Genomic DNA, 25,712 nt, shown 5'->3' on the forward strand with positions numbered 1-25,712 from the left:
TGGCCACACTAAGGAATTGGAGGGTTGCTCTCATATGGGCTCCCTTGTATTATGATGGGCATAAATGTAGTGCTATGGCACATTGGAAGCTCATAAAGGTTTTTGAGGCCCAACCAATAGGGAAACAAATATAGTCTATGGCAAGTTCAAGACATAAATATAAATTTCACAAAAAGACATGAACTTAAAATTGGTTATTTATAATTATTATGTAAGAAAATTGTAACATTTCAACAATAAATTCCTTGCAATTAATAATTAGAATTTAATGTGAATAAAAATGTCCCGATAAATAAGGGTTTGATAAGAAAGAAATAATTAATATAGGAGATAACATTGCATGTGATATTATATTTGGAAATTTTTTTTGTCAAAATACTATCAACTTCATTAATCCAAAAATAGAGAATTAGCCGATTCCCTCTCTACAGTCAGTCTTATCCTGTTCAAGAAGAGAAAAAAGAGGGGATGGGGGACAAAGAACCCAACCTAAAGGACATATCCCCTTACAACTTGATTTGGCTAGCCAATGAGCTACCAAATTAAAAGATCTAGGAATATAGGACAAATGTAAATTCGGGACAGAAGCAAAAACCGATTGCAGTTCCGCCACTAGCATTTCTGCCTTCTAATCTGGACAAGAAGCATGACTTTTTACAGCTTGTACTAGCGGGAGACAATTAGACTCCACTATCAGCTACCCAAGATCTCTATCCTTGTAAGAGAACACCGCTTTATGCAAGGCCTCCACTTCACTATAAAAAGTAGAAGATGCAGTACTCTTTTGGCAGGATAAGTCAACCACTTCTCTTTGAGAGTCTCGTAGTATGAAACCCCAACCACTATGGCCTGTATCTGCAAAAAAGGAGCCATCCACATTAAGTTTAAGACAAAGGTTATAAGGTGGAGTCCAATTTCTATGCGCATGATTCTGATGAGTTGAGGAAGTATTATCACTAAACCGCTTTTTTGCACGCTAGAGTTCATGAACAGCTGAAGAAGTAGAATTGAGAACCCAAAAACAATCAATTGACTTATGCTCAAAGATTTCACAGCACCTAGCTTTCTAAAGATACCAACAAATCTAAGCTAATAAAGCTTGCAAGTAGGCTTCATTTTTAAGTTCTAGCAAGACATTTAAAAGGCAATCTGCAAAGCGAGTAAGGGTAAGATCATCAATAAGCAAAGCAAGGGGAGAAGCAAACCAAACTTTCCTGAACCAACTACATAAAAGCAAGCAATGCTCAATAGTTTCAATACTACAATTACAGTTCACACAAATGGGAGAAAAAGCACACTTGCTCTTTAAAAGAGCTTCCCTGGTAGGCAGAGCTTGAGTTTGCCTTTCATAAGAAGTGTTTTAATTTAGGCTGAATTTTTAAACACCAAATGAGCTTCCATCTTTTTGGTTTGGTTGGAGAAGAGCAACTAAGAGTTTTTTTCTAATTTTATGAGCTTGGAGCCATCTATAACCTTCTTTGACAGTATACTGGCCATTAGAACACAAAGTCTAGATTAGTTTATCTTGTAACTCCATTCTAGGTAAAGAAATACTGAGAATAGACTCCTCAACATAACATGGTAATTTCAGGCTCTCAAGATGCCACTTCCCCTGCTTTATGAGATTTCTTACCTTCCAATCCTTCCAGTCATCTGGCATGCTTTCCATAACCAATCGAAAATTAGCTAAGGAAGGTATCCACGGATCCTGCCATGCCAGCACCCTATCTCCCTTGCCAACTCTCTAATTAACCTTATCTTTAAAAAGGGCTCTACCTTCCAGTAAACTATTCCAAACCCATGAAGCCCTTGCTCCTTTCTTAGCATCTAAAAAGGAGCAATTAGGATAATAAATTCCTTTAATCATATGAGCCCAAAAAGCCTCAAGTTCAACCAAAAGTCACCAACATTGTTTGCCAATTAAAGCCAGATTATAATTCTGAAAATCCTTAAACCCCAATCCCCCATTTTTCTTAGGTCTTGTTGGGGAATCCCATGCCTTCCAATGTATTTTCTTTTTATTATCAGTTTCTCTCCACCAAAAATTGGAGATGATACTATCTAATTCTTGGCATGTCTTCTTAGGGTACAAGAAGCAAGCCATAGAGTAAGTTGGTATAGCATTAGTGACTACTTTAATTAGCACCTCTTTACCGGCTTGAGAAAGGAAATTTTTATTGCACCTCATAATTCTTTGTTTAATCTTGTCCCTAACAAAAGCTAAAGCTTCAACTTTAGATCTACCCTAAAGGATTGGAAGACCCAAGTAACAACCGGGTGAGTTATCATTGGGAATGCCTAGTACATCACTAACCATATTCTTAATGGCATCAGGGGTATTTTTGTAAGTGAAAACACAAGATTTATTCAGATTTATTCTTTGACTTGAAGCCATACAGTAGTCTTCAAGAATGCTCTTGAAAACTGTATAATTCTTCTTGCTAGCTTAGAGAAAAAAGATGGAGTCATCAGCAAAAAGGCAGTGTGAAAGGATAGGACAAGCATTAGCCAGCTTAATCCCAATTAAGTCACCACGAGCAACTGTTCATTAACGATCTTAGATAGAACATCAGCTACAAGGATAAACAAAAAGGGAAAAAGGGGGATCCCCTTGTCTCAAATCACAATTAGGTGCAATTTGATCAATAGTTTTACCTTTAACCTTTAAATTGAACTTCACAGAAGAAACACAAAGCATAATAATGTTTACCCACTTAGGATGAAAATTCATTCTATGAAGAATTGCTTCAAGAAAATCCCACTCTACCCTATCATAAGCCTTGTTCATGTCTAACTTGATGGCTACTTCAAACTTCCTCCTTTGTTTATTTTTAAGATAATGAAAAGTTTCATGAGCCACAAAAATATTATCTTGGATCAAATGCCCTGGTACAAAGGCTTTTTGCTGCTCAGTTACAACCCTCCCCATGATAGGTCTTATTCTATTACTTAAAATCTTTGAAAAGACTTTGTACCTAAAGTTGCAGAGACTAATTGAGTGGAAATGTCCTACTTATTCTGGTGCATCAATTTTAGGCATCAAAATAATATCAATATCATTCACCATATTTAAATAAGTACCATTATCAAACCAATCACGCACCATCTCACAAATCTGAGGCCCCACAGTTTCCCAAGAGTGCTGATTAAACACCCCTGGAAAACCATCAGGACCTGGGGCTTTCAAACCTCCCAAGTCAAAAGTAGCTTTTTTAATTTCTTCATTGGACATAGGGGCCAATAAGCTAGTATTTTCAGTTTTCGTCACTACAGGGAGAACATATGATGGCACAGAATTAAAGTTCCTATTACCACAACCAGTAAACAAGTTTTTATAAAACATAGAAAAGCAAGTCTTAATTTTATCCAAATCATCAGTCCAATTTCCATCATCTATTTTCAAATGCACAATCTTATTACGCCGTCTATGTTGGGTAATTGTGGCATGAAAATATTTGGAGTTATCATCCCCCAAATTTAACCATTTAACTCTAAACCTTTGGAACCAGTATTTTTCCTCCTGAGTCCAAATTTCCTCTATTTGAGCAGCTATATTACTAGCTCTAACAGCAGAATCAGCATTCCAGCTGCCCTCATAACAGAGTTTAAAATCAACCATTAGCTTAGCTAGAAGTTTTTGATTGTTCGGAAAGGCTTTTTTGTTCCAATCACTTAGAACCTTGCTTACTCAATCAAGATTTGATTTAAACAAGTACATAACATCCAACATAGAGTTAGAGAAATGCTCCCAATTTTTATTAATTAGCAACTCATAGCCACAGTGATCCAGGCAATTTAATTCAAATCAAAAAACATTGTCACTACCAAGACTAGAGTAATGGGAAGAAATCAAAAGGGGAGAGTGATCAGAACCTAAAGGCTCCAGATTGCGTACCTAAACATTCAGACAAGCATCATGCCAAGGACCATTACAAACTGCTTTGTCAATTCTTTCTCGAACGTTGTTCTCCTCTAACCAGTTATTGGACCAAGTAAATTGCATGCCTTTATATCCCAGATCTATCAAATTACAAGTGGTCATGAAAGACTGAAAATCTTCTAAAGAATATAGGGAGCAAGTTCTACCTCCCTCTTTTTCAAAATCATAGAGAAGCTCATTAAAATCCCCAAAACAGAGCCAAGGGGTATCCTGTCCAGGGTTTAACCCCTTCAGTCTCCTCTACCAAGAACTACGTAGCCTTTCCTTAAGTGGTCCATATACCAAACTCATAAATCCTGTAACTGGATCTAGACAAGAATTAATTTTAATATGAATTAAATTCTTATCCGCCATCAAGCCCTCTAACTGTACCAAATCTTTCCACTAAACTGCTGGCCCACCCCAATGCCAATAGGTTCCACATAAAGCTTATTCTGAAATTGCAGTCACCTTCTAAACCCTCTAGTTTCCATTAGAAAAACTAGAGGAGGTTTATATTTATCACACAGAAATCTTAAAGTTTTGCCTGTCAAGGGGGACCCCAACCCATGACAGTTCCAACTTAGTGGATTCATGATGACTAGGTGGCCATTTATGGCTGGCCACCAAGCCCCTAAGCAGCAAAGACATAGGAGAAGTTCTCAGAATTTTCAGACAGCACCTTTCTAAGGACCGAATTAGCTTCCAGAATTGGAATTTCAAACAAACCTGACTCACCTGTCTTTCCAGAAGACTTCAAAGCTCTTTTTTTCTTCTTCCTAGCATTCTCCGAATGCTTTCCCTCTAAGAAAGCTAGTTGATTTTGTTTATCCCGATTAATCGGTGCCTCTTCCACTGTATCTACCTTCTGGCATTTCGCAACCTGTTCTTCTTCAATTTCTTCTAATCCTCTTTTCAGATTAACTCTCTCAAATTTCCGAGCTAGCACCCCTTTGAAAGTCAGTTGTGGCAGGACACGCTTTGATTCTGGAGAGTTATGACTCTTACTCTTGTCACTATCATAAGGTAGTTCAACTATATAAGGAGTCCTATGTTCATGAACAGTTTTTGAGGGAGCTGACTGGAATAGGGCTTTTTTGCAATTACCTTTATTTGGACCCCTTCTTCTAAGAAAGATACGACTCTCTTCCATGTTCAAATTTTGTACAGGTTGGTCCATATCCTTCCTATTCATGGTTGGACTAGTCTGAATATTCATATCCGTCTTCAGACCACCATGGTCTTTAATTGGGCTGGAGACCTCCTTATCATCCATGATGCAATCTAATCCATTTACTGTATGTATAATGCCATTAGCAGAGGGACCCTTAGAGTTGTTCACACTGCCCTTGCCTTCCTTTGCACCATTCTGACATGTTTCCTTACCTTTCACACCCTCTATAACTGTCACTCTAATTTCCTGGCCCACACAAGAGAAGGACTCATCCACGCTCTTATGAGATGAGGATGATTCATGTGCCGGCACCATCTGCACTAAAACAGAGTCATCTTCGCGAATCATCACTATCGTCAACATGGCCTTTACTGGACTAGCTCTCATATCTGCTGTGAACATTGGTTTTGAAGGGTCTTCCTCCGACTTAGTTTTCTACCTTTCGCAACTACGGTGATCATGACCCACCCTTCCATAATTATAGCAAAAACTCTACAATTTCTCATACCTAAACTGAATCTAAGTCTTATCTAAATTAGGTCAAGGAACCCATAATCCTGCAATCAATGGCTTAGTGAGATCGATCTCCACTCGAACATGAACAAAATTGATGAAAGAACAATTCATCCATTTTTGGGTCTTCAAAACACAGGACCTCTCCTATCACATTGCCAATCTTCAAAATATTCTTCTTAGTCATCACCCGCGGTGGTAGATTATGTATCTGAACCCAGTAAATACACTTACTTGAGAGAACCTCCTTCACTGTTAAGAGCGGCGACCATGGACGCAAGTTAAGCAAATATCCATCCACCGCCCACGGCCCATCCCGAAGAACTCTTTCATATTCTTGCTTCAGACCAAAATAGAACGGATAGACATTATCATCCAGAAATTGTATTTCCAGCTTACCTTTCACATTCCAGCTATGATCAATAGCTTTGCGAAATGTAGTTCGATTGATTGGGCGAGGCAAAACCAATTTCCCAACTAAAACAAAGCCCCCCGTCTTCAATTCCTCATCTTCCCAGTCGAGGGCACAATCATTGGGATCATCCATTACAACTTCCATAATTCTCAAGATGAACAGCACAGAATCACAAAATCAACAAACGGAAAGAGAAAAGGGGTTTAGGCTTGAAGAGGACAAGCTATTGAGCTCGCAAAAAGGAGAATGGTCGCTCTCACAGGGAAGAGAAAAATCTGAGAGCGTCCCGGATTTTGAATTGATTTAGTTTTCGATATTATATTTGGAACTAAGAACAATAGAGATCAAATATTTCAATTCAATCCTTTAGTCCACCGGCGATTTTAATTTGACCACCAATATGGATACTTACAATAGTATGGTCTCTAACTTTCCGATAAATTGGTGTCTAGCTTGTGCGATCATCTCATGTGTATTAATCCTTACGTAATTTTTCTTCAATATAATATACTACCTCCGATTTTTAATATAAAACCTCATTTTATTTTTATTTTAGTTTTAAATATAAGACTCCAATTCATTTTGTTTCTAATATTTATGCATTTTTTCCTAAGATAATCCTTCTAATAATGGTAGTTCTAGCCAACATATTTAATTAGTAATGATATTTTAAGAAAGACAATACCTATTTATTACAAATAACTAACTTAACTTATTTCTTTAATCTTCTCAAATTAGTCAACTAGTTTTTATAATTAAGACCAGAGGTAGTAATTTTTTATATTATGAAAAATTGTATTGTCATTGAGGAAGGAAAAAATGAAGGGGGTGTTTGGATAGAAATCAAACCATGGTTTCAGAAGTACTTTTACGGTTTACGAAGTAAATATGTGGAGGAATTTGTCTCGTTTTGAAAGTTGCCAAACACCCCCGAAATCATGAATAGCAATATTAATTATTCTTCCTATATCTAGCATAAGACATAATTAACTAATTTAAATAGATTAAGTATTTTAGTTGAATTAGTTAATATGGTGTGTTTTTTCTAAAACACCCTAAGTATCTTCATTAATTTCCAGAATATCAATAAAGTTAAGTTGGAAAAAAATTGATAATCATATGAAATAAGTCTTACATATAGCACCATTACTAACCTTTTAATTAGGTCTTATATTAAGTACCTGAGAAGTATATCGTTAATTGGCAATTATTATGTTATTGACAAAAAAAACTATGTTATTGTCTAATCTCAATTGTCTTTTTTTTTTCCCGACTGAAAAGGGAAATTTATTAACTTAGAAAAATTATTAAGAGGTAAAAACAAAACAAAGCCGAAGGCAAAGAGTCTATCTCGGACGCAGAGTCAAGTTTTTAGCATTCAGAGTATGATCACTTAAAGATAAAATTTCATTAATCAATCGATGAGCTCGAGTGGAATCACTGCAGAAAACATGACGATACTTCCAACAAAGGGTTCCAAACCTGATACACCAAGCTGGGTTGGAATCTTTCGTCCTTAGATTTCCTTACAAGCGGTCAAAGAAAGGCTGGTTTAAGAAACGCGTCTGGAGCGAAGTTGGGTCAATGAGCTTCCAACAAGATGAAGCTAAGTTACAGGAGCGCAGGACATGGTCTATGTCTTCAATTGCCTTGCCACAAATACCACAGACGTCGCTTGCTGCCATATGCCTTCCGAACTCTCTCTTGATTTCCAAGTTCCATTTGGAGAAAAATAATAATCAATGGTTCATTGCATTTCTTCTTCATCCAGAGGTTTGAATGTCAAATTGCACAGAGGCCTCAACTCTCCAATCCAATAATCTGCCCAGAAACGACCTGTTTTACCATTTTCTACTTTCCAACATAACCCTAGATCCATATCATTCCAAATATTTCCCAAGCATTTCCAAAGGCAGGAGGCGTTAGTATTCCTCATGTTACTAGTCTCCTTACCATTCCATCTGTATTCGGCTTTGACCACCCTATGGGGCTTAGTGCTAGCAACATAGGCCAGTTTCATCAGAAAAGGCGGAATTTTGAATCACAAGCGAGTTAAGCCCGCTTCCCCCACACTGCTTTGGCTGACAATATAATTTATGAGGTGGGTGCTTTTACGTTGTTGCGTAGAACCCCATACAAAGTTCCTTACGTGGGATAGCATAGAAGGGGATGGTCTTTATTTTAAATTTCATAGATACCTTTTCCTTTAACTCATTTTTCTTGTAAGTAGCTCAGTTGGTCTAGCTGAACAACGAAACGGAAAAAATTGAGGGCAGATGGCGCTTGATTGGATCTTTCTAAACGAAGACCCAGGCCCGGACAATATTTTGTTTATGTAAGTCGCCCATGATTAGGTCCCCTCACATCCTTGGTAGCTTAAGGCCCATATTGTAGCGAAATAAATTGAAGCCCATACTTCTGGGCCTGGATTGAGGCCCATAAATTTAAAGCAGACCGAAACAAATAAACAGGGGTCGTCAAGGGTCATCATAAATCTGGCTAGGGTTTCTGGCTGCCACTCTCGCCGTCTTTGCATTTCGCCCCTCTGCTCCTTAGCTTAGTCCAAGAGCTTCAACCATGGCGGAACAAGTACATTCAGATTCATAATTCCTTTTGATTGTGTCAATAATCCCGAGTTTTCGATCTCTTATTCATTGATTTATTTTTTTGGTTTGTTTTCCTTTCGGCAGACTGAGAAGGCTTTTCTGAAGCAGCCAAAAGTGTTTCTAAGGTACACCAATTTGACGTGAATTAATTTATTTCCTTTTTATCCTTTTAAGTTAGCTGTTGTTGTTTTGTTTAATTTGTTTGTGGCTGCTTCTGCTTTTCAAGCTCGAAGAAATCTGGGAAGGGAAAGAGGCCTGGCAAAGGAGGGAATCGCTTTTGGAAGTCTGTTGGACTTGGATTCAAGACTCCCAGGGACGCTATTGAAGGTTTCCTCTCCAAATCCTTTCTTTGTGTTTGTGAAAATCTACATTGCCTTGATGCCTCCTTTACTGTTTATATGGTCGTTGTTGGGAGCTCGGATTTCCTTTGATATATCTGGTAAATTTTATTGATGGGAGTTGTTCGTAAATTCGGCCCCTGTTTCAATTTCCGATTTGGTAGCATAGTAAGTATATTTTTGTGGGTTGAAGGTTGCATGGTAAATTTTACTCTCAGTTGCTGGCTATCTATCGTCATTCTCTCTCTGCAGTGCCACTGTAACCTTAGTCCGCGTATTGCAATCTAGTTTGCATACCTGACAATGCTGAAATTAGCGCTAGTACGAGATATTGCATCGAATGTGCTGCTTTGCTTGTTATCAGGTTAAGCAGTTTTTGGCAATGAGACATGATTGGAGTGTTGTGACTCTCAATCTATACTCCGTGAAATATAATGTCAATAGAAGGATACGGCTTTGATAAAATTAATGGCTTAACTTGAAGCAAAGTGTGTTGATATGTGTTCACTGTTTTTGTACAGGACTAGTGCGTGAAGGAGCGTTTCCTTGTTTGTGATTGTTCACGTTATTCTGATATTCAATATGAGTGATTGGTTATTTCGCCATCCAATGATTTATGTGCGCTTCTGCTTATGGAAAGCCTTCGCGTTTTTGTCTTTCATACAGGCACTTACATTGATAAGAAGTGCCCCTTCACTGGCACTGTTTCAATCAGGGGTCGTATTCTAGCTGGCACCTGTCATAGTGCTAAGATGACAAGAACGATTATTGTGAGAAGGAACTACCTTCATTTTGTCAAGAAGTACCAGAGGTATTCCCTCCCATCTGGCTGTTATGCTCATTTTTCATTTTATTTGGCCTTTGCACTCTTGGACCAGCATAATTGTGATTTCCATGTGTTGTTCTCACTTCTGTCGTGTAAATGTTTAGATATGAGAAGAGGCACTCAAACATTGCAGCTCACATATCACCTTGCTTTCGTGTAAAGGAAGGTGATCATGTGACCATCGGCCAGTGCAGGTTTGAATTTATGGAACAAACCCTTTTGGATTGCACTAAGTTCAGGATATTGTTGTTGTAACTTGCACGGTTTAATGTAGTCATCACTGATTTCCTTCATTCTGATTATATTTTTAGGCCACTCTCAAAGACTGTGAGGTTCAACGTGTTAAAAGTGATTCCGGCTGGATCTTCTGGTGGTGTGAAGAAGGCATTTACTGGAATATGATATATGATTATTAGTTATGTTTGTAGGGGTACGAAATTTGGAGTTTGGAGCAGATTCTATTTTTAGTTGTTTTTGAAAGTGACCGTATTCTAATTTAATCAATTTTGGAGTTCTTTTCTGGTTTGGATATATGAATTTCTAAATCCTGAAGATTATGAGCGTTTCATATACAAGATGGTTATTTAAGTTTAACTGTTGTGGTTATTTAATTTTAACTATTGTGGGTCTCATAGAGGGGTATTCATCACGTACCCTTCCTGTCCACCCCATCCCCTTCATTTCGGGGTGGGATGGGGATCACTTCCCTTCCTGGTATATTCAGTCAACTATTTTTTCATCTCTCCTATTTTGCTTTTAAATTAGATTCAGTATTTCGCTTAAGGTTTCTCGTACTGACATTTCTTCTGCCATTCTGGGCTAGTATTACTGATACAGAGGGTATAGTGATATTTTTGAGTAATTCGATTTGGTATTCTGCTTTTGCTTGTTGGAGTATTTGTAGTTTGCTGGAGCACCATTCCAAAAACTTAGTACAATTTGGAACCAAGGAAAGTATTCCATTTTCTAATGAACGCATAAAGCCAGAAGAAGCCATATCTCACCAACATTTGATTCAAATTTAAAATTTAGATTTTGGATTTGTTCAGATTGTATTTCATAATCTCAAAAGCCAATTTGTGAATTCACATACCAATACAAGTCTAGAAATCATATTTGAAATGACATTAGAAACGAATAATTTTTTTTTCTTTTTAACAAAAGCCAATTAGGATAAACATTTAGAAGTCTTGGGGCAACTAAAAACTGTATGGCTATTCAAATTGGCTTTTTAACTAAAGGTATAGGTCATTTTAAATTGATAAAATGTAAATGGAATAAAATGTTGGTCTAGTTGGGAAAAAAACGTGAGTTCAAATTTTGACTTTTGACTCTAAGCACTTGATGAGTTCTTAAAATTCAACTTATCTAAATTTTTTATTAAAAAAAATGATTTTCACAAATGTTAATCTAAATATGAATTGTGCGTGGCCTTTTTTGTGGTAATGAGTATAAAAAAAAACGAAATAATGAAGAAGTGAAATCTATTAAAAGGATTAGAATTAGAATATATAGCCATGAATGATTCTTTGGTTTTTTTTCCGAGATAAGTTAATTGGTATTAACGATGCAAACATATTGGGAGGTAAGTAATGAAATATGATTGGATAGAGCGAAAAAGTAAAAGAAAATTGTAAATAAAGATCCCTAAAATGTAAAATTGTGATTTGGGACTCTGAATTTGAAAAATAGTAAATAAGGACCTAGTTTCATTTTTGCAAATATGAAATATGGATGAAATGTCTAAAATGCCCCTTAGCCAAATTGTGATTTGGTCCACTGAAATTGTCATTCACTGAAGTGAACTTATCATTCCCACAATCAACTTCTTATTTGGCATACCTTCAGTTAAATTATGATTTGATCTACTGAAATCATTTGTTAAAATGAATTTGTCATTTCTCGTAGTCAACTCATCATTTGGTATATCCTCAGTCAAGTTGTGATTTGGTTTACTGAAGTCGTCATTCGTCAAAATGAACTTGTTATTTCTCATAGTCAACGTGTCATTTGGCTGAGGGGATATTTCAGACATTTAACCATTCATATTTGCAAAAATAAGATCGGGTCCTTATTTGCTATTTTTCAAATTGAGAGTTCCAAATTATAATTTCATATATTCAGAGGTCTTTATTTGTAATTTTGTCAAAAAGTGATTAGATTGTGTGGCTTACCCTATTTGACTTTCTAGAAAATTGATAATGGAGACAACAAAAATTTAGATTTGGTAGCGCTTGATTGGATCTTATTTAAACAAAGGCCCAGCTCATAGTACTTTTTGTAACTAGCCCATATTATTAACGAAATAAATTGAAGTCCATAAAGTTGGGCCTAGTTGAGGCCCATAAGTTGAAAGCAGACCAAAACAAATAAACTGGGTTCGTCAAGCTTCGTCGTAAATCTGGCTAGGGTTTCTGGCTGCGGCTTTCGCGCTCTTTGAATTTCGCCACGATTTCGCCACTCTGCTCCGTAGCTTCGTTCAAGAGCTTGAACCATGGCGGAACAAGTACATTCAGATCGATGATTCCTTTTGATTGTGTCAATAATTCCTACTTTTCGATCTCTCATTCATTCATTTTGTGGTTTGTTTTCCTTTCGGCAGACTGAGAAGGCTTTTTTGAAGCAGCCAAAAGTGTTTCTAAGGTACACAAATTTGACATGAATAAGTTTATTTCTTCTTTTGTTTTCTTTTAAGTTCTTGTTGTTGTTTTGCTTAATTTGTTTGTGGCTGCTTCTGCTTTTCAAGCTCAAAGAAATCTGGGAAGGGAAAGAGGCCTGGAAAAGGAGGGAATCGCTTTTGGAAGTCTGTTGGACTTGGATTCAAGACTCCCAGGGACGCTATTGAAGGTTTCCTCTCTAAATACTTTCTTTATGTTTGTAAAAATCTACATTGCCTTGATGCCTCCTTTACTGTTTATATGGTCGTTGTTGGGAGCTCGGATTTCGTTTGATATATCTGGTAAATTTTATTGATGGGAGTTGTTCGTAAATTCGGCCCCTGTTTCAATTTCCGATTTGGTAGCATGGTAAGTATATTTTTGTGGGCTGAAGGTTGCATGGTAAGTTTTACTCTTAGTTGCTGGCTATCTGTCGTCATTCTCTCTCTGCAATGCCATTGTAATCTTAGTCTACGTATTGCAATCTAGTTTGCATACCGGACACTGCTGAAATTAGCGCTAGTACAAGATATTGCATCGAATGTCCTGTTTTGCTTTTTATCAGGTTATTATGTTTTCACTGTTTTTGTACAGGACTAGTGTATAAACGAGCATTTGCTGGTTTGTGATTATTCACGTTATTGTGATATTCAATATGAATGATTGTTTATTTCTCGATCCATTGGTTTATATGCGCTTCTGCTTATGGAAAGCCTTCGCGTTTTTGTCTTTCATACAGGCTCTTACATTGATAAGAAATGCCCCTTCACTGGCACTGTTTCTATCAGGGGTCGTATTCTAGCTGGCACCTGTCATAGTGCTAAGATGACAAGAACCATTATTGTTAGAAGGAACTACCTTCATTTTGTCAAGAAGTACCAGAGGTATTCCCTCTCATCTGGCTGTTATGCTCATTTTTCATTTTATTTGGCCTTTGCAGCATTGTTTCGGCTTAACTTGTAATTTTCATATGTTTTTCTCACTTCTGTCTTGTAAATATTTAGGTATGAGAAGCGGCACTCAAACATTGCAGCTCACATATCACCTTGCTTTCGTGTAAAGGAAGGTGATCATGTGACCATCGGCCAGTGCAGGTTAGAATTTATATAACAAACCTTTTTTGATTGCACAAAGTTCAGGATATTACTGTTGTAAATTACTTGCACGCCTTAATGTGGTCATCACTGATTCCCTTCAATGTCGTTATATTTTTAGGCCACTCTCAAAGACTGTGAGGTTCAACGTATTAAAAGTGATCCCGGCTGGATCTTCTGGTGGTGTGAAGAAGGCATTTACTGGAATATGATATATGATTATTATTTATGTTTGTAGGGGTACGAAATTTGGGGTTTGGAGCAGCCTCTATTTTGAGCCTTTTGTTTTTGAAATTGACCATATACTAATTTAATCAATTTTGGAGTTCTTTCTGGTTTTGGTTTGTGAATGTTTAAGTGCTGAAGATTATGAGCTTTTTATATAGAAGATCGTTATTTAATTTTAACTATTGTGGATCTCATATGGGATGTTCATCACATGCCCTTCCTGGCTGTCCTGTCCCTATCCTAGTAGGACGGGGGGAATCACCTATCCCATCTTTGTTGGCAATTTTTTCTTCCTACTATTCCCGTCTTTCCTATATGGCTTTTAGATTACATTCAATATTTTCCTTGGGTTTCTCTCTGAATCTTCTTCTGCCATTCTCGACTAGTATTATTGATAGAGAGAGGATATCGATATATTTGAGTAATTCCATTTGGTATTGTTTTATTTTAAGTTGGAATATTTGGATATTGCAGGAGTCCCATTCCAAATAACAGTACATGTCGGAAACAAGAAAAGTATTTCCTTTTGAAAAAAAATTTAGCCTTAAAGTGGGCTGGCACATTGATCGCTCTCATTAATAAGATTCAAAGGTGGCCATACGGCTTGCTGATTCTGTTAATTTACAGCGGAAGGAAAATGCATGCTATTTAATTAAATGTGGGCTGTGTTTTCTACTTAAAAAACATAAATATGGGCTGCGTTTATTGAGGGGATTCTTGGTCCTGTTTGGCAAAATACCCAAACCATGGTTTGGGTCAGAAATTTGCCAAATAGGGGGACAAATAGGCAAATCACGGTTTTGGGTTTAAAACTATAGTTTCAATAGAAGTAAATCTATTATGTTTCAGACTCAAATTAGAAAGTATGATTGTACTTGTCATTGTATATCCTAACAGTAATACGAGTTTAATGCCTGTCAATTATTTTTCTATAAACATATTTAATTTTATATTTATAAATATTAATTATTTATTAATTATATTATCTTATATATTATTAATTATGTTAGTAAAAAAGATATTATTAACAATTTTATTCCTTCAAATTAAAATATATTATAAAATCTATCTTTTATGTAATTATCATATTAACTTATATATTTTTTTAGTAATTTGTATATATAAAAAGTGTTTTTAATAACAACTATCCAAACCTTTCACTTTATCAGAATCATATTTTTACAAAATCTATTCTTCATAAAATCTATTCTCTAGAAGTTACTCTCCAAACTATGATTTGGTTTTATCCAAATACACCCAAAATCTAAGATAGAAGGAGGAGTTTGCCTTTAATGCAAGTTATTTTATTTTCATTTGAGTTTTGATTCTTCAAAATTTTAAACTCTAGTCTGTTAAGGTTTTTTTTTGGGGTATCTAAAACATTTGTTTTTATAATCTAATAAAAATGTGGATCATTTTATCTATTAAGAGACTAAAATATATGATTTGAAATTTGAGAGGACAAAATCAAAATGAGAGTAATTTGAAAGATCAAAGATTATATTAACTCAAGGTTAAAAGTATGATGTTATCTTAATCAACTATTTTCGATATTGTTATTTTTGTTGAACTTCTCATTTCTCACTTATTAAAGTTAGAAAAGTGATTAAATTTTGAGATAGAAATAATAAATTTAACTTTTTTTTTTAGTTTTAGTAAAATACGTTGAAAGCTTTCAGGCCAAAAAAAAAACATTGAAAGCTTTATATATTAAAGAAATAAGTGAATGGTGCAGGTCATTAGTTTTTTTTAGCTCTAAGTAAATAGTACTCTTATTAAAGAGGTAAATAAAAGGTGTGCTTTCCAAATTCAAACTTATTTTTTTCCTTTATGAAAAAAAATTGCTTATTACTTTAACTAACAACAACGGCTTGCTGGTAATACAAGTCATTAGAATTGTCATACAAAAAGATGTGTCTAGTTACCAATCAACTATGACTATGCCATGTTGGGGGCTTCTTTTAAAGGTTCCCCCCCCCTCAAGGCACAGTTATTTTATCTATTAAGAGACCACAATATATGATTTGAAATATGAGAGAACAAAATCAAAATGAGGGCAATTTGAAATATCAATATGATCTTATCTTGATTTACTATTTATATATTGCTATTTTTGTTGAACTTCTCATTTCTCACTTATTAAAGTTAGAAAATTTATTAAATTTTAAAATAGAATTAATAAGATTTAATATTTTTTAGTTTTAGTAAATACATTGAAAGCTTTATATATTAACGAAACAAGTGAATGGTGCAGGTCATTAGATTTTTTTTTTATTAGATCTAAGTAAATAGTATTAAAGAGGTAAGTGAAGGGTGTGTTTCTCAGATTTGAACTTGCGTTTTTTTTTTTTTTTAATAGAGTAAGATTGCTTATTATTTTAACTAGCAACTGCTTGCTGGTAATACAAGTCATTAGGATTGTCATACAAAAAGATGTGTGTAGTCACCAATCAAGTATGACTATGCTTTGTTGGGGGCTTCTTTTAAGTCCCCCCCCTCGGGGCAAGGCACGATTATTTTCTTTCAAGGTTTTGCTGGAGTGTTAGGTACTAAACATAAACATATCTTTTAATAGAGATCTCAACCTTAATAATTCATTACGTTATGAGAGACTAATTTCTTTTATTAGACTCAGCTTCTATGAGAAGCTACTTTGAGGTTAATCAATTTTTAGACCAAACAAACAATATTGAGACACGGGAAGCCAGGCTTTCCCAAAATCTGTTTTTTCACGTGTGAGCTATGGCCACATCGGGCCTAGCCAAGCCTTAATAAGTTGAGCTAATGTTAAAAGCTGGAATTATCTGTAAATCTTCACAATTTTGATAACTGTTGAAATTTTTCTGAAGTTGGCAACAAAGAAAAAGCAGAAAGTCTTTGAAGATTCAAGGTGGGCAAAAAAATTAAAAATACTACCTCCCGTACTTAATATAAAAGCTTATTTGACTTTTATTTTGATCATAAATATAAGATCCTAATTCATTTTGTCTCTTACATTTATCTATTCTTTTTGAGATAGTCTTTGTAATAATAATAGTTCTAACCAACACACTTGATTAGTAAAGATATTTTAGAAAAGACAACATCTATTTATTACAAATAACTAATTTAACTAGGTTTTTAAGCTTTTTAAATTAATTAACCAGCTCTTATATTAAGAATCGGGGTAGTAACACAGAGAAAAGTAAATTGATCACAAGTTTACTTAATATTTGAAGCATAAACTGGAGTTGTTTCTTATCCATCTTGTCTGCTCTTTCTGTGAAAGATACCCTAGAGGATTTAGATATACAAACCTGATTTTCTTAAGTTGCAAGTATATTTTATTTTATTTTTACTTGGCAAGAAAGTACTTTACTTTTCTTAAATGTAACAGTCATTTTTTTAGTGTAATTGCAATTAATATGACAAGTAGAATGGCTTTGTCTTTTAAGCATATAGTTGGAGATTTATTTTTTGGGAGAAGCACTTTGACGTTGCTAGAAAAATAGTATAATTATCAAAAATTTTAATGGCAAATAAACAACATGGATTTATTATTGTTTCCTATGCTGAAATTTAATATTAAATTATTATGGAATTTTTTTAATAATTACATTCATTTCTTAAAGTCACAGTAATTTTTCCTTTATTTTTTTGTTTTGTTTTTGCGCATGATACAAATGTAGTTGGCACATATTTGTTTTTGCATTTAATTATTATATTAGCTACTCCCCTGGCATATTCTGTACAATAATCCAACATAATCTCTTGCAATCCCACAGTGTTCAATATATTATTTGGCAAAGCAATTTCAAATGTTGCAATTTAATTGTTAAGCCAACGAATCCACTTGGCGTTTATTCATAGAACCCTTGTTCAGCTCTTCATTTCTTAAATAGTGATTGGTTTTCAAATGAACACAAGCCCAGAAGAAGTCATATCTAACCAACATTTGATTCAAATTTGAAATGACGAATTTGGATTTGTTCAGATTGGATTTCATAATCTCAAAAGCCCGTTTAAAAATTCAAAAGCCAATCTCAGCCTAAAAATTATATCTGGATTGACTTTAAAATCAAATAAATTTTTTCTCGTAAAGCCAATTAGACCTGAAACAACATTTTGAAGTCTTTGGGTTACTAAAACTAAATGGGGATTCAAACTGGCTTTTTTAGTGAAATATAAGTCAATTTTAATTGATAAAATGCAACTCAGAAAAAATTTCACTTTGAACCAACAGACACTGGTTCAATTAGTAAAAAGTTTGCTCATGATCTATAAGATTATAAGTTCAAATCATACAGCCGATTTGAAAGGTCTTATAGGTAAGCAATCTATAAATACATTTGCAAAATTTCTTTAAATATGAAGATATACCCTAGTACTTTGATGAGTCTCTAAAGCCCATCCCAACTAAACTTTTTTTTTTTTTTATATATATGAAAACATAATTCTCACAAAACGATTCATCTAAATATGAATCATATCTAAGCTTCTTTTTTTTTCGTGGTAACAAGTGAGTATAAAAGGAACAAAATAATGACCACCGAGCACTCAATCAACTGGTAGTAATTATTCCAACTTAATCAAAAGTCACAGGTTCGATCTTTTAGACATGTAGCAGTGTAGGTGATAGGGTTGCTACCCATATGGATCCTATCATGACTTGATTCATAAAGGGTTTGATTGGGATACGGGTGCATATGTTAAAAAAAGAAAAAGAACAAAATAATGAAGAAGTTAGCTTTATTGAAAAGATTAGAATGTATAATCATGAAGAATTCAATTTTTTTTCCCAAGATAAGTTAATTAATTGGTAATAATGATGCAAACATTTGATGGGTAAATAATAGAAATATGATTGGATAGGGCAGAAAAGTAATTAGATTCTGTGACCTACCCTATTTGACTTTCTAGAAACTTGAGAATGGATTCACACACAAAAAAGAGAGGAAGAAATGAAGAAAACATGGCCACAAATTTGGGAATTGCTAGCTGCAGCAATCAAGCAACCAATAAAGTAAATGGCACGCACCTACCCCCTCTCAATAAAACTTTGTTTAATTTTCTTTATATAATGATGAATTATACATTAAACAACAACACATACAAAAAAACAAAAAAAGTCCGAAATAGGATCAGGCAAATAAAAGTGAATGTTTCTTTTTCTCTGTTTTATAAGTCACTATGAAATCTTTAATATGGATGCATTATTTTAGTCTTTATTTATTCTTATATAGGTTATTATTCTATTATAGGTTGTATATGTTAAATATGAATATAGTTAAAAAAAAATTGTTAAGTTTGATTAATAAATTGTAAATGCCGTTTTCAAGGCTCAAATTTTCAGGCATTTTCGTACAAATGAAGAGAGTCACCATCAATAACAATAATGGAGGCCCTTTATTATTTTAAATATTAGCTTTCTATTGCATTTTCCACGTGTACTTCATTTTTGTCTATAGAGGATTAAATGTTCATCACTTTCCTCTAAGCGAGTGCTCGTTTCTCCTGCCATTCAAATTCAAACCCTCTCTCAACTTCAGTCCCAAAAAAAAAATCTCTCAACTAAAAATAAACAAATTAATCACATAATTTTATAATTAATTGATTAAGATCTCAAATCATTGGGTGGAATAAAATATAATATTGAAAATATAAAGTAATGGTTAGAAATGAAAATTTATTAATAAATAACATATGCATTTTGTGTGAAGAGGTAAACTTTATTTATATTTCATATTTTTAAGGCATTAAAAATAAAATGATATTGGTTTTGATCGAAAATTATTAAAATAATTTTTGGTTCAGTTTGTAATATCGGAATCAACCTAAAAAGTCCGTTAAAAGTCAACCAAATAGATTAAATTATCATCAATCAATTTTAAAATATAAAATTAACCTATATTATTTGATCATATTAATCCCTTCTCTATCAGATTAAAAAAAAAAACCTAACATTTTCAGTTTTCACTAACTCTCTCAATCCTAGAAGTGTCTGGGGATTTTTTTTCCCCCAAAAGAAGAAGTTTTGGGATTCCCTTACTTGCGTGGAAAACGTAAAATTTCCTGCATAGCGAGTGGTTTGGAACTTCTCTTCTTTCTTTTTCATCTTCTTCTCTTCTCTTTCTTTTTAATCATTAGATTGACATTTTAACATTTCAAATTTAAATTTTTTAAAACTATTATTAATATATTAAATTATAAAAATAAATAAATAATAAATTACAAACTAATATTAAAATTTAATTCTAATGGATTGTAAATGCGCTAAATATTTTTAAAATCTTTTTATAAATAGTTTATATAAAATTAAAATCTAAACTATTGAAATAATTAAAAAAAGAAAAAATAAATAATTAAAAAAAAAAAGAAAGAGGATGGAACCAAAAAAAAGAGGTTCTGTTCACTGTTTAGAGATCTTTAGCCTGAGATTATAAACATGGAATATTCATTTCTTTTGTATTTTAATATTTTATTTCTTTTTTGCCATCTGGAAAAAAAATTACCGTGAAAATATCAAGAGAAGCATTGTGGTTGGTGCCAAAAACCGAGAAGGACACGTGTCCGAGACCGTAACCAACAACTAAAACCAAAGTCGCCTCATAAATAATACTATAACACAACCCAACCAATCAATTTCCAGCCACGTTTCATTAAAAAAAATCTCAAGTTTACTCGTTCGCGATCCTTTTCCCACTGTCTCGAAATTACTATACACTCGCACACCACCTCCCTTCCTTCCTTTTTTTCCCAACATATTCGCGGAATCTTCTTTTCTCTCTCCATTATACTCAGAATTATATCCAAATCTCTTAACTTTTTCTGTTCCAGGCCTGCAAGTTGTTTGTCACCATGGGCGTGCAAGACGCGGAGCAAGTTGGTGAAGATATGGAGACCCATGAGAGCAGAAGGAGGACATGGCCTTTGCATTGTGATTTCTTGCGTACCGAGATGGAGAACTGGGAAAAGGAACCTCCTTTGACAACTTCAAGTGTTGGAAATTCATTTCCTGTAAGTATTCGGTTCTCCGATCCTCTCTTTGTTGATTTGGTAGTTTTGTTCTTGATTTCTCTTTCGATTCTTCATGTCAAATGGGAAGCCATTTTTCTTGTTTTTCCTCGTTGGGTTAAGGCCTTTTATTGGATGGCTGCTGTATTGTCTTTTTTTGTTTGTCTTAGATATATTATTGTCCGGTGTTATTTAGAGTTAGTCAATGTTTCTGATTTGGTTGAGATCAATTGGTACTGCATTCCTCACGTGAAACGATCCTCCAACTTTAGCTTAACCTTATTGCTTATTCACTTCCTTTTCTGTGTCAAGTCATAGATTCTCTTCTAGTTGTTTAGACTTTGTTATATTGATTCTCCTTAATGTTCTTTGACAGAAGAACAGCTTCTCCATAAATGAAATAGGAATATGCTACAGCTTACATGTACCATGATGCCTATCTACTGGTAATAGTTTAAGTGCTAGTGCTACAGGAATGTGGAACGCATTTCTATTAAATAATTCTTGTTCCATGTGAGATTCCCGTCCTTGCGAATTTTATGATGATAATTTGTTCTTGTGATGTCCTGTGATCTCTTGGTTGGGACTACGAAAGTCTTGCTGAAGATACAGCTGTTTATCTTAGGAATTAGTATGTCTCCGGGAGTAGGATGACATACAAATTGCCTTTCTTTATGTTAGCATTTCCTTTTCTACTCGAGTTTTAGTTCAGTCTGTATCACTTCTTGTTCTTCATAATTGTATCGTCCATTTCCATAATTAACTCATCTGATTGTGTATCTGAGATTGATTGATCTTACTTTTGATGGCTCTCAAGTAATGCTGAACGTGTTTAATTGCTTATTCTTCTTCATTGTTTATTGGTTCTTATTATCATCATTTTGTCTCAAATTCTTTTTCATTCTTCCTTTGGCACATTCAGCTGGAAAGCATAGGCGAGGATGCAGTGATTGGAGACGAAAGACAGACATTGATGAATTTCATCCCTGTTCGTCGGTCTGGTGAGTGGTCAGATATTGGAGATCGTCCTTATATGGAGGACACCCACATATGTGTTGGAGACATGGCGAAGGAATTTGGGTACAAAGTCATCAGTGAGGGAGCAGTTTCCTTTTATGGAGTAAGCCATCTAACTAATTATACTAGTTTCTGTTGCTGTCATCAATTTCAAGTACATTCTTTGATCAACATCTTATTTTGTGATAACATTAGGAAGTTTCAACACTCTTTATGTATCCTGAAGTTTGGGACCAGACACCAGTATATGATATTATTATTAAGAATCCAAGCTAACACTTGATGAACATCTCCCACTAATTGATTACTGGCTGGTCTTCATTTATTAACCACGTGATTAAAGATTGAGCATCAAACTCTCTTTTTTTCCATTTGAAGAACAAATTTTAAGGATGAGACTAGGACTTTCTCCCTCTTCTTGTCATGATCCTTTTCCTTAAATAAAAAGAGTTAATTAGAAACATGGTTGCTATTTGGGAGAATTACGAGGTTCTAAGGAAGGAAAAAAAATTACAAAACAAGTCTTAGAGGTTGTTATTCTCTACTCTAGAACTAGTCATTACAGGCTGCTTAGGTTGTTATTGGGACTTTTTAGTAATTATTTCTTTTCCTTGGGACTTGATTGTAATTCTCCCTTGTTATTTTACATATGCACTGAAACAAAATATCTAACTAGTCTGCGTGTGTCGATAAAACCAATTAGAAGAACGCAAGGGAAGCATTCAGTAATTGGGGGAAATTAATTTACTTTCCCATTATGATTTTTTTCCATTTATAAGATTTGAACTCTCACCTCACTTAAGGAAAATAGAGTTTCTTCCACTTGACTCAAACACTATTAGTTCTTTTGTTCTTTTTATCTTGCAGAATATGCAACCCTTTGGTCAGATTTTGACATGTAATGGCTAAAAAACTTGATGTGCAGGTATTTGATGGACATGATGGTGAGAGTGCTGCAAAATTTGTCCGTGATTATCTGCCAAGACTGATTGTTGAAGATGCTGACTTTCCCTTGGAGATGGAGAAGGTAGTCACAAGGTCATTCTTGGAGACTGATGCTGCATTTGCAAAGTCTTGTTCTCTTGAGTCTTGCATGCCTTCTGGTACAACTGCACTAACCGCCATTGTACATGGCAGGTGAGCAACTGTCTCCGCTGTTCTTTTGTGTTCATAACAATGCTAATATTGTCTTTCTATTTATCAAATTAAAAGTAAAATATCTCATTAGCAGTTAACCAGTGCTAATATTGTCTTTCTATTTATCAAATTGAAGGTAAAATATCTCATCAGCAGTTAATCACATTCATTTTACTCCCTCAATTGCATGGCACACTTAAAAGAAACAGATCCTAGCAAATGCTGAGTTTTATATCTTGGCTTTGAGAATTTCTTGTTGTATTTGCACTCTGTGCCCCCTCCCCCCTCTCCATCGGATGCTGAGTAGCAGCAATCTTGATTCGTTTACTTTTAGGAGCCTTTTTGTCGACAGAATTAAAAGAATTTGAAATGAGAAGGGACTCTGAGAATGAAAAGCAAATTCTGTTCTTGTTTTAAAAAGTTAGAAGGGAAACATACATATGGTTGAGTACTGATTATGGAAGCATCATTTGAATGAGATTAATTTTAAAAAGGAATGCCATCATTTTGTGGTACAGGTCTTTGCTTGTAGCCAATGCCGGAGACTGCAGGGCAGTGTTGTCCCGATGTGGAGGGGCTATAGAAATGTCCAAAGATCATAGACCCTTGTGTACGAAAGAAAGGACGAGGATTGAATCCTTAGGTGGATTTATTGATGATGATGGTTACCTGAATGGCAAACTTGGTGTCACGCGTGCTCTAGGCGACTGGCACCTCAAAGGAATGAAGGAAATGAGTGAAAGAGGACAAGGAGGGCCATTGACCGCTGAGCCAGAACTTAAATTGATGACATTAACTAAAGAAGACGAGTTCTTGATAATTGGGTGTGATGGAATCTGGGATGTATTTACCAGCCAAAATGCCATTGATTTTGCTAGGAGGCGGCTTCGAAAGCACAATGATGTGAAACTATGCTGCAAGGAAATGGTAGGGGAAGCCATGAAGAGAGGATCAACAGACAACTTAACCGTTGTGATGGTCTGTTTCCATGCAGATCCGCCGCCCCCTGTGGTGGTAGAAAGGTCAAGAGTCAGGAGAAGCATTTCAGCTGAGGGACTCCAGCATCTAAGAGCTCTGTTAGAAGGATAGAAAGATTCCCTGTGAAGCTGCTGTTTTCTTTTCCTTTGAGCGGTTATGTACATATACATACATACATACATACATACATACATACATACATATATATATATATTCAAGCATCAGACAGAAAGTGCCTTCCAGCTGCTGATTTTACTGATTGATGCAAGCCTTGTTTCTGAGGAGGATGGGGAAAGAACAGTGAGTTGCCATGACTCTAAAGAGATTCTTATCATAATCTTGAAGCAATTTTTCTCATTATTATTGGCAAAGCAGGATGGAATCGTGTGAGTTGTACAGGGGTTACGCATAATTGATGCATTGTAATCCTATTTCCATGGGCTTAAAGTTAAAGCACTGTAAATAAACTGTTAATCTGTCAAACTTTCACTGAAGGCTTGCTGCTGTTGCTTCTTACAGAACCCTTTTAACTTATTCAATTAGCTCATTTGAATCAGATCGTTCTTATACAGTTGTCTTCTTAGAATGGCGAGAAAGAATGACAATAATAGTCATGAATGGATTTCTCCTGGTTTCATCTATGAAGATATCAAATATGTGATTATCTTTTCAGTGCTCAGCTCCTCTGATCTCAGTTATAGCAACAGGAATGATGAATCAAGGATAAGCCGCAAATAAAATAGCTTCTGTTGTGCCAAAAGGGAGCCCAAGAGCAGCTCCAACAGAACTAGTACACAGGAAATTATACAAGTTTCTTTCTGTCCTCTGGTCTCTGTAGAATACCTTTCCTTTCCTCTCATGTTAGCCATTTGAGCAACCAAGATTCAACAAGAAGATCTGCCAGCCCCCATTTGTTTTGGCCAATCACGAGGCTGAGTTTTGAACTGAAGAAGCCTGATTGGCTGATTCCACGCATATCGTCATCATAATCCCTACTCTTCATGATCGAACCATTCTCATCTTAATCATTAGGAACCTCGACCCTGGCCTCTGTCATGTGCTTTTATCTCTTCTTCTTCCTCCTAAAGAAAAGAGTTAAGATGTAAATTTGTCTTGGAAGATTTCTGGGTTCAATATTGTTATAAGAATTTAAAATCGTAGCAATTAAAAATGTTAATGATCAATTTCATTATTTTTACAGTCTAACAGCAAAAGGTAAAATTGCTGAAAATCCAAAAAAATTTCCAGATACGCAGCGTTCCGAGATGAATACTTCTGGGACTAATCTACATTTAACATTGACAGAAAACCTATCATCTTGATGATGTTTTGAACTTGTGGGACAGTGTTATGAATTATTTTTATCACACTAGGATTTTTTCTTTTTTAAAAAAAGACTTGTATGAATTTTCAATTTTCAACTTTCAACCCCTACCCTTAAAGGGATTCATTAATGCACGAGTGTCATATGTTTGACGATATCTGTAATTACTAGTCCGGTTTTAAATGTAAAATTTTTTTTGTAGTGTAATTTGTACTACAAAAAGAGTCTTATATTTAGGACCGAAGGAATTTTTTTTTCCCCAAAATGATTTATATAAAATTTCAGATCCCGCCACCGAAAAAGTTCCTTAGGACCGGATGTGTAGTTTTTTTTCACTTTTTATCATCGGTCACTTCTGCCTGTAATTTTCCGGCCAAAACTTCTTTTTGTAGTTCAATATTCTAATGAACACTGACTCAAGACTTATTTATCCCCAAAAAAAAAAGTTGACTCAGACTTGTACTGTTTCTTTACGCAATTATATAACGTACTA

General features: G+C 34.8%; 3 protein-coding genes across 3 annotated transcripts; all 3 read left to right on the plus strand.

The window, feature by feature from the left end:
• Window positions 1-8,517: 8,517 nt before the first annotated feature.
• LOC114719426 (40S ribosomal protein S11-like) lies at window positions 8,518-10,408 on the plus strand. Its single transcript, XM_028904928.1, has 6 exons — window positions 8,518-8,610; window positions 8,712-8,752; window positions 8,854-8,954; window positions 9,632-9,776; window positions 9,896-9,985; window positions 10,103-10,408. The coding sequence occupies exons 1-6, from the start codon at window positions 8,599-8,601 to the stop codon at window positions 10,191-10,193; spliced, it is 480 nt and encodes a 159-aa protein (XP_028760761.1). The 5' UTR covers window positions 8,518-8,598; the 3' UTR covers window positions 10,194-10,408.
• Window positions 10,409-12,159: 1,751 nt separating this feature from the next.
• On the plus strand, window positions 12,160-13,949 carry LOC114719427 (40S ribosomal protein S11-like). The gene is made up of 5 exons (XM_028904929.1): window positions 12,160-12,297; window positions 12,394-12,434; window positions 12,538-12,638; window positions 13,188-13,542; window positions 13,664-13,949. Exons 1-4 carry the CDS (start codon window positions 12,286-12,288, stop codon window positions 13,409-13,411), a joined length of 378 nt encoding a protein of 125 aa, XP_028760762.1. The 5' UTR covers window positions 12,160-12,285; the 3' UTR covers window positions 13,412-13,542; window positions 13,664-13,949.
• A 6,658-nt stretch (window positions 13,950-20,607) lies between these two features.
• Window positions 20,608-24,143, plus strand: LOC114719401 (probable protein phosphatase 2C 27). The gene is made up of 4 exons (XM_028904874.1): window positions 20,608-20,766; window positions 21,686-21,883; window positions 22,706-22,917; window positions 23,436-24,143. Exons 1-4 carry the CDS (start codon window positions 20,608-20,610, stop codon window positions 24,004-24,006), a joined length of 1,140 nt encoding a protein of 379 aa, XP_028760707.1. The 3' UTR covers window positions 24,007-24,143.
• The last annotated feature ends 1,569 nt before the right edge of the window (window positions 24,144-25,712 follow it).

This window comes from Neltuma alba, unplaced genomic scaffold, assembly GCF_004799145.2.
Source record: "Neltuma alba isolate B1F8T4 unplaced genomic scaffold, ASM479914v2 tig00011916_pilon, whole genome shotgun sequence".
NCBI classification, from domain to species: Eukaryota; Viridiplantae; Streptophyta; class Magnoliopsida; order Fabales; family Fabaceae; genus Neltuma; species Neltuma alba.

Excerpts from the sequence above, each read along its gene's own strand:
- LOC114719426 (XM_028904928.1), top strand. Across the intron at positions 9,777-9,895 it reads TTTGTCAAGAAGTACCAGAG|ATATGAGAAGAGGCACTCAA; the intron begins GTATTCCCTCCC and ends GTAAATGTTTAG. Across the intron at positions 9,986-10,102 it reads GTGACCATCGGCCAGTGCAG|GCCACTCTCAAAGACTGTGA; the intron begins GTTTGAATTTAT and ends TTATATTTTTAG.
- LOC114719427 (XM_028904929.1), top strand. Across the intron at positions 12,435-12,537 it reads CAGCCAAAAGTGTTTCTAAG|CTCAAAGAAATCTGGGAAGG; the intron begins GTACACAAATTT and ends CTGCTTTTCAAG. Across the intron at positions 12,639-13,187 it reads TCCCAGGGACGCTATTGAAG|GCTCTTACATTGATAAGAAA; the intron begins GTTTCCTCTCTA and ends TCTTTCATACAG.
- LOC114719401 (XM_028904874.1), top strand. The coding sequence starts at position 20,608 with ATGGGCGTGCAAGACGCGGAGCAAGTTGGTGAAGATATGGAGACCCAT. Across the intron at positions 21,884-22,705 it reads GAGCAGTTTCCTTTTATGGA|GTATTTGATGGACATGATGG; the intron begins GTAAGCCATCTA and ends CTTGATGTGCAG. Across the intron at positions 22,918-23,435 it reads ACCGCCATTGTACATGGCAG|GTCTTTGCTTGTAGCCAATG; the intron begins GTGAGCAACTGT and ends TTTGTGGTACAG.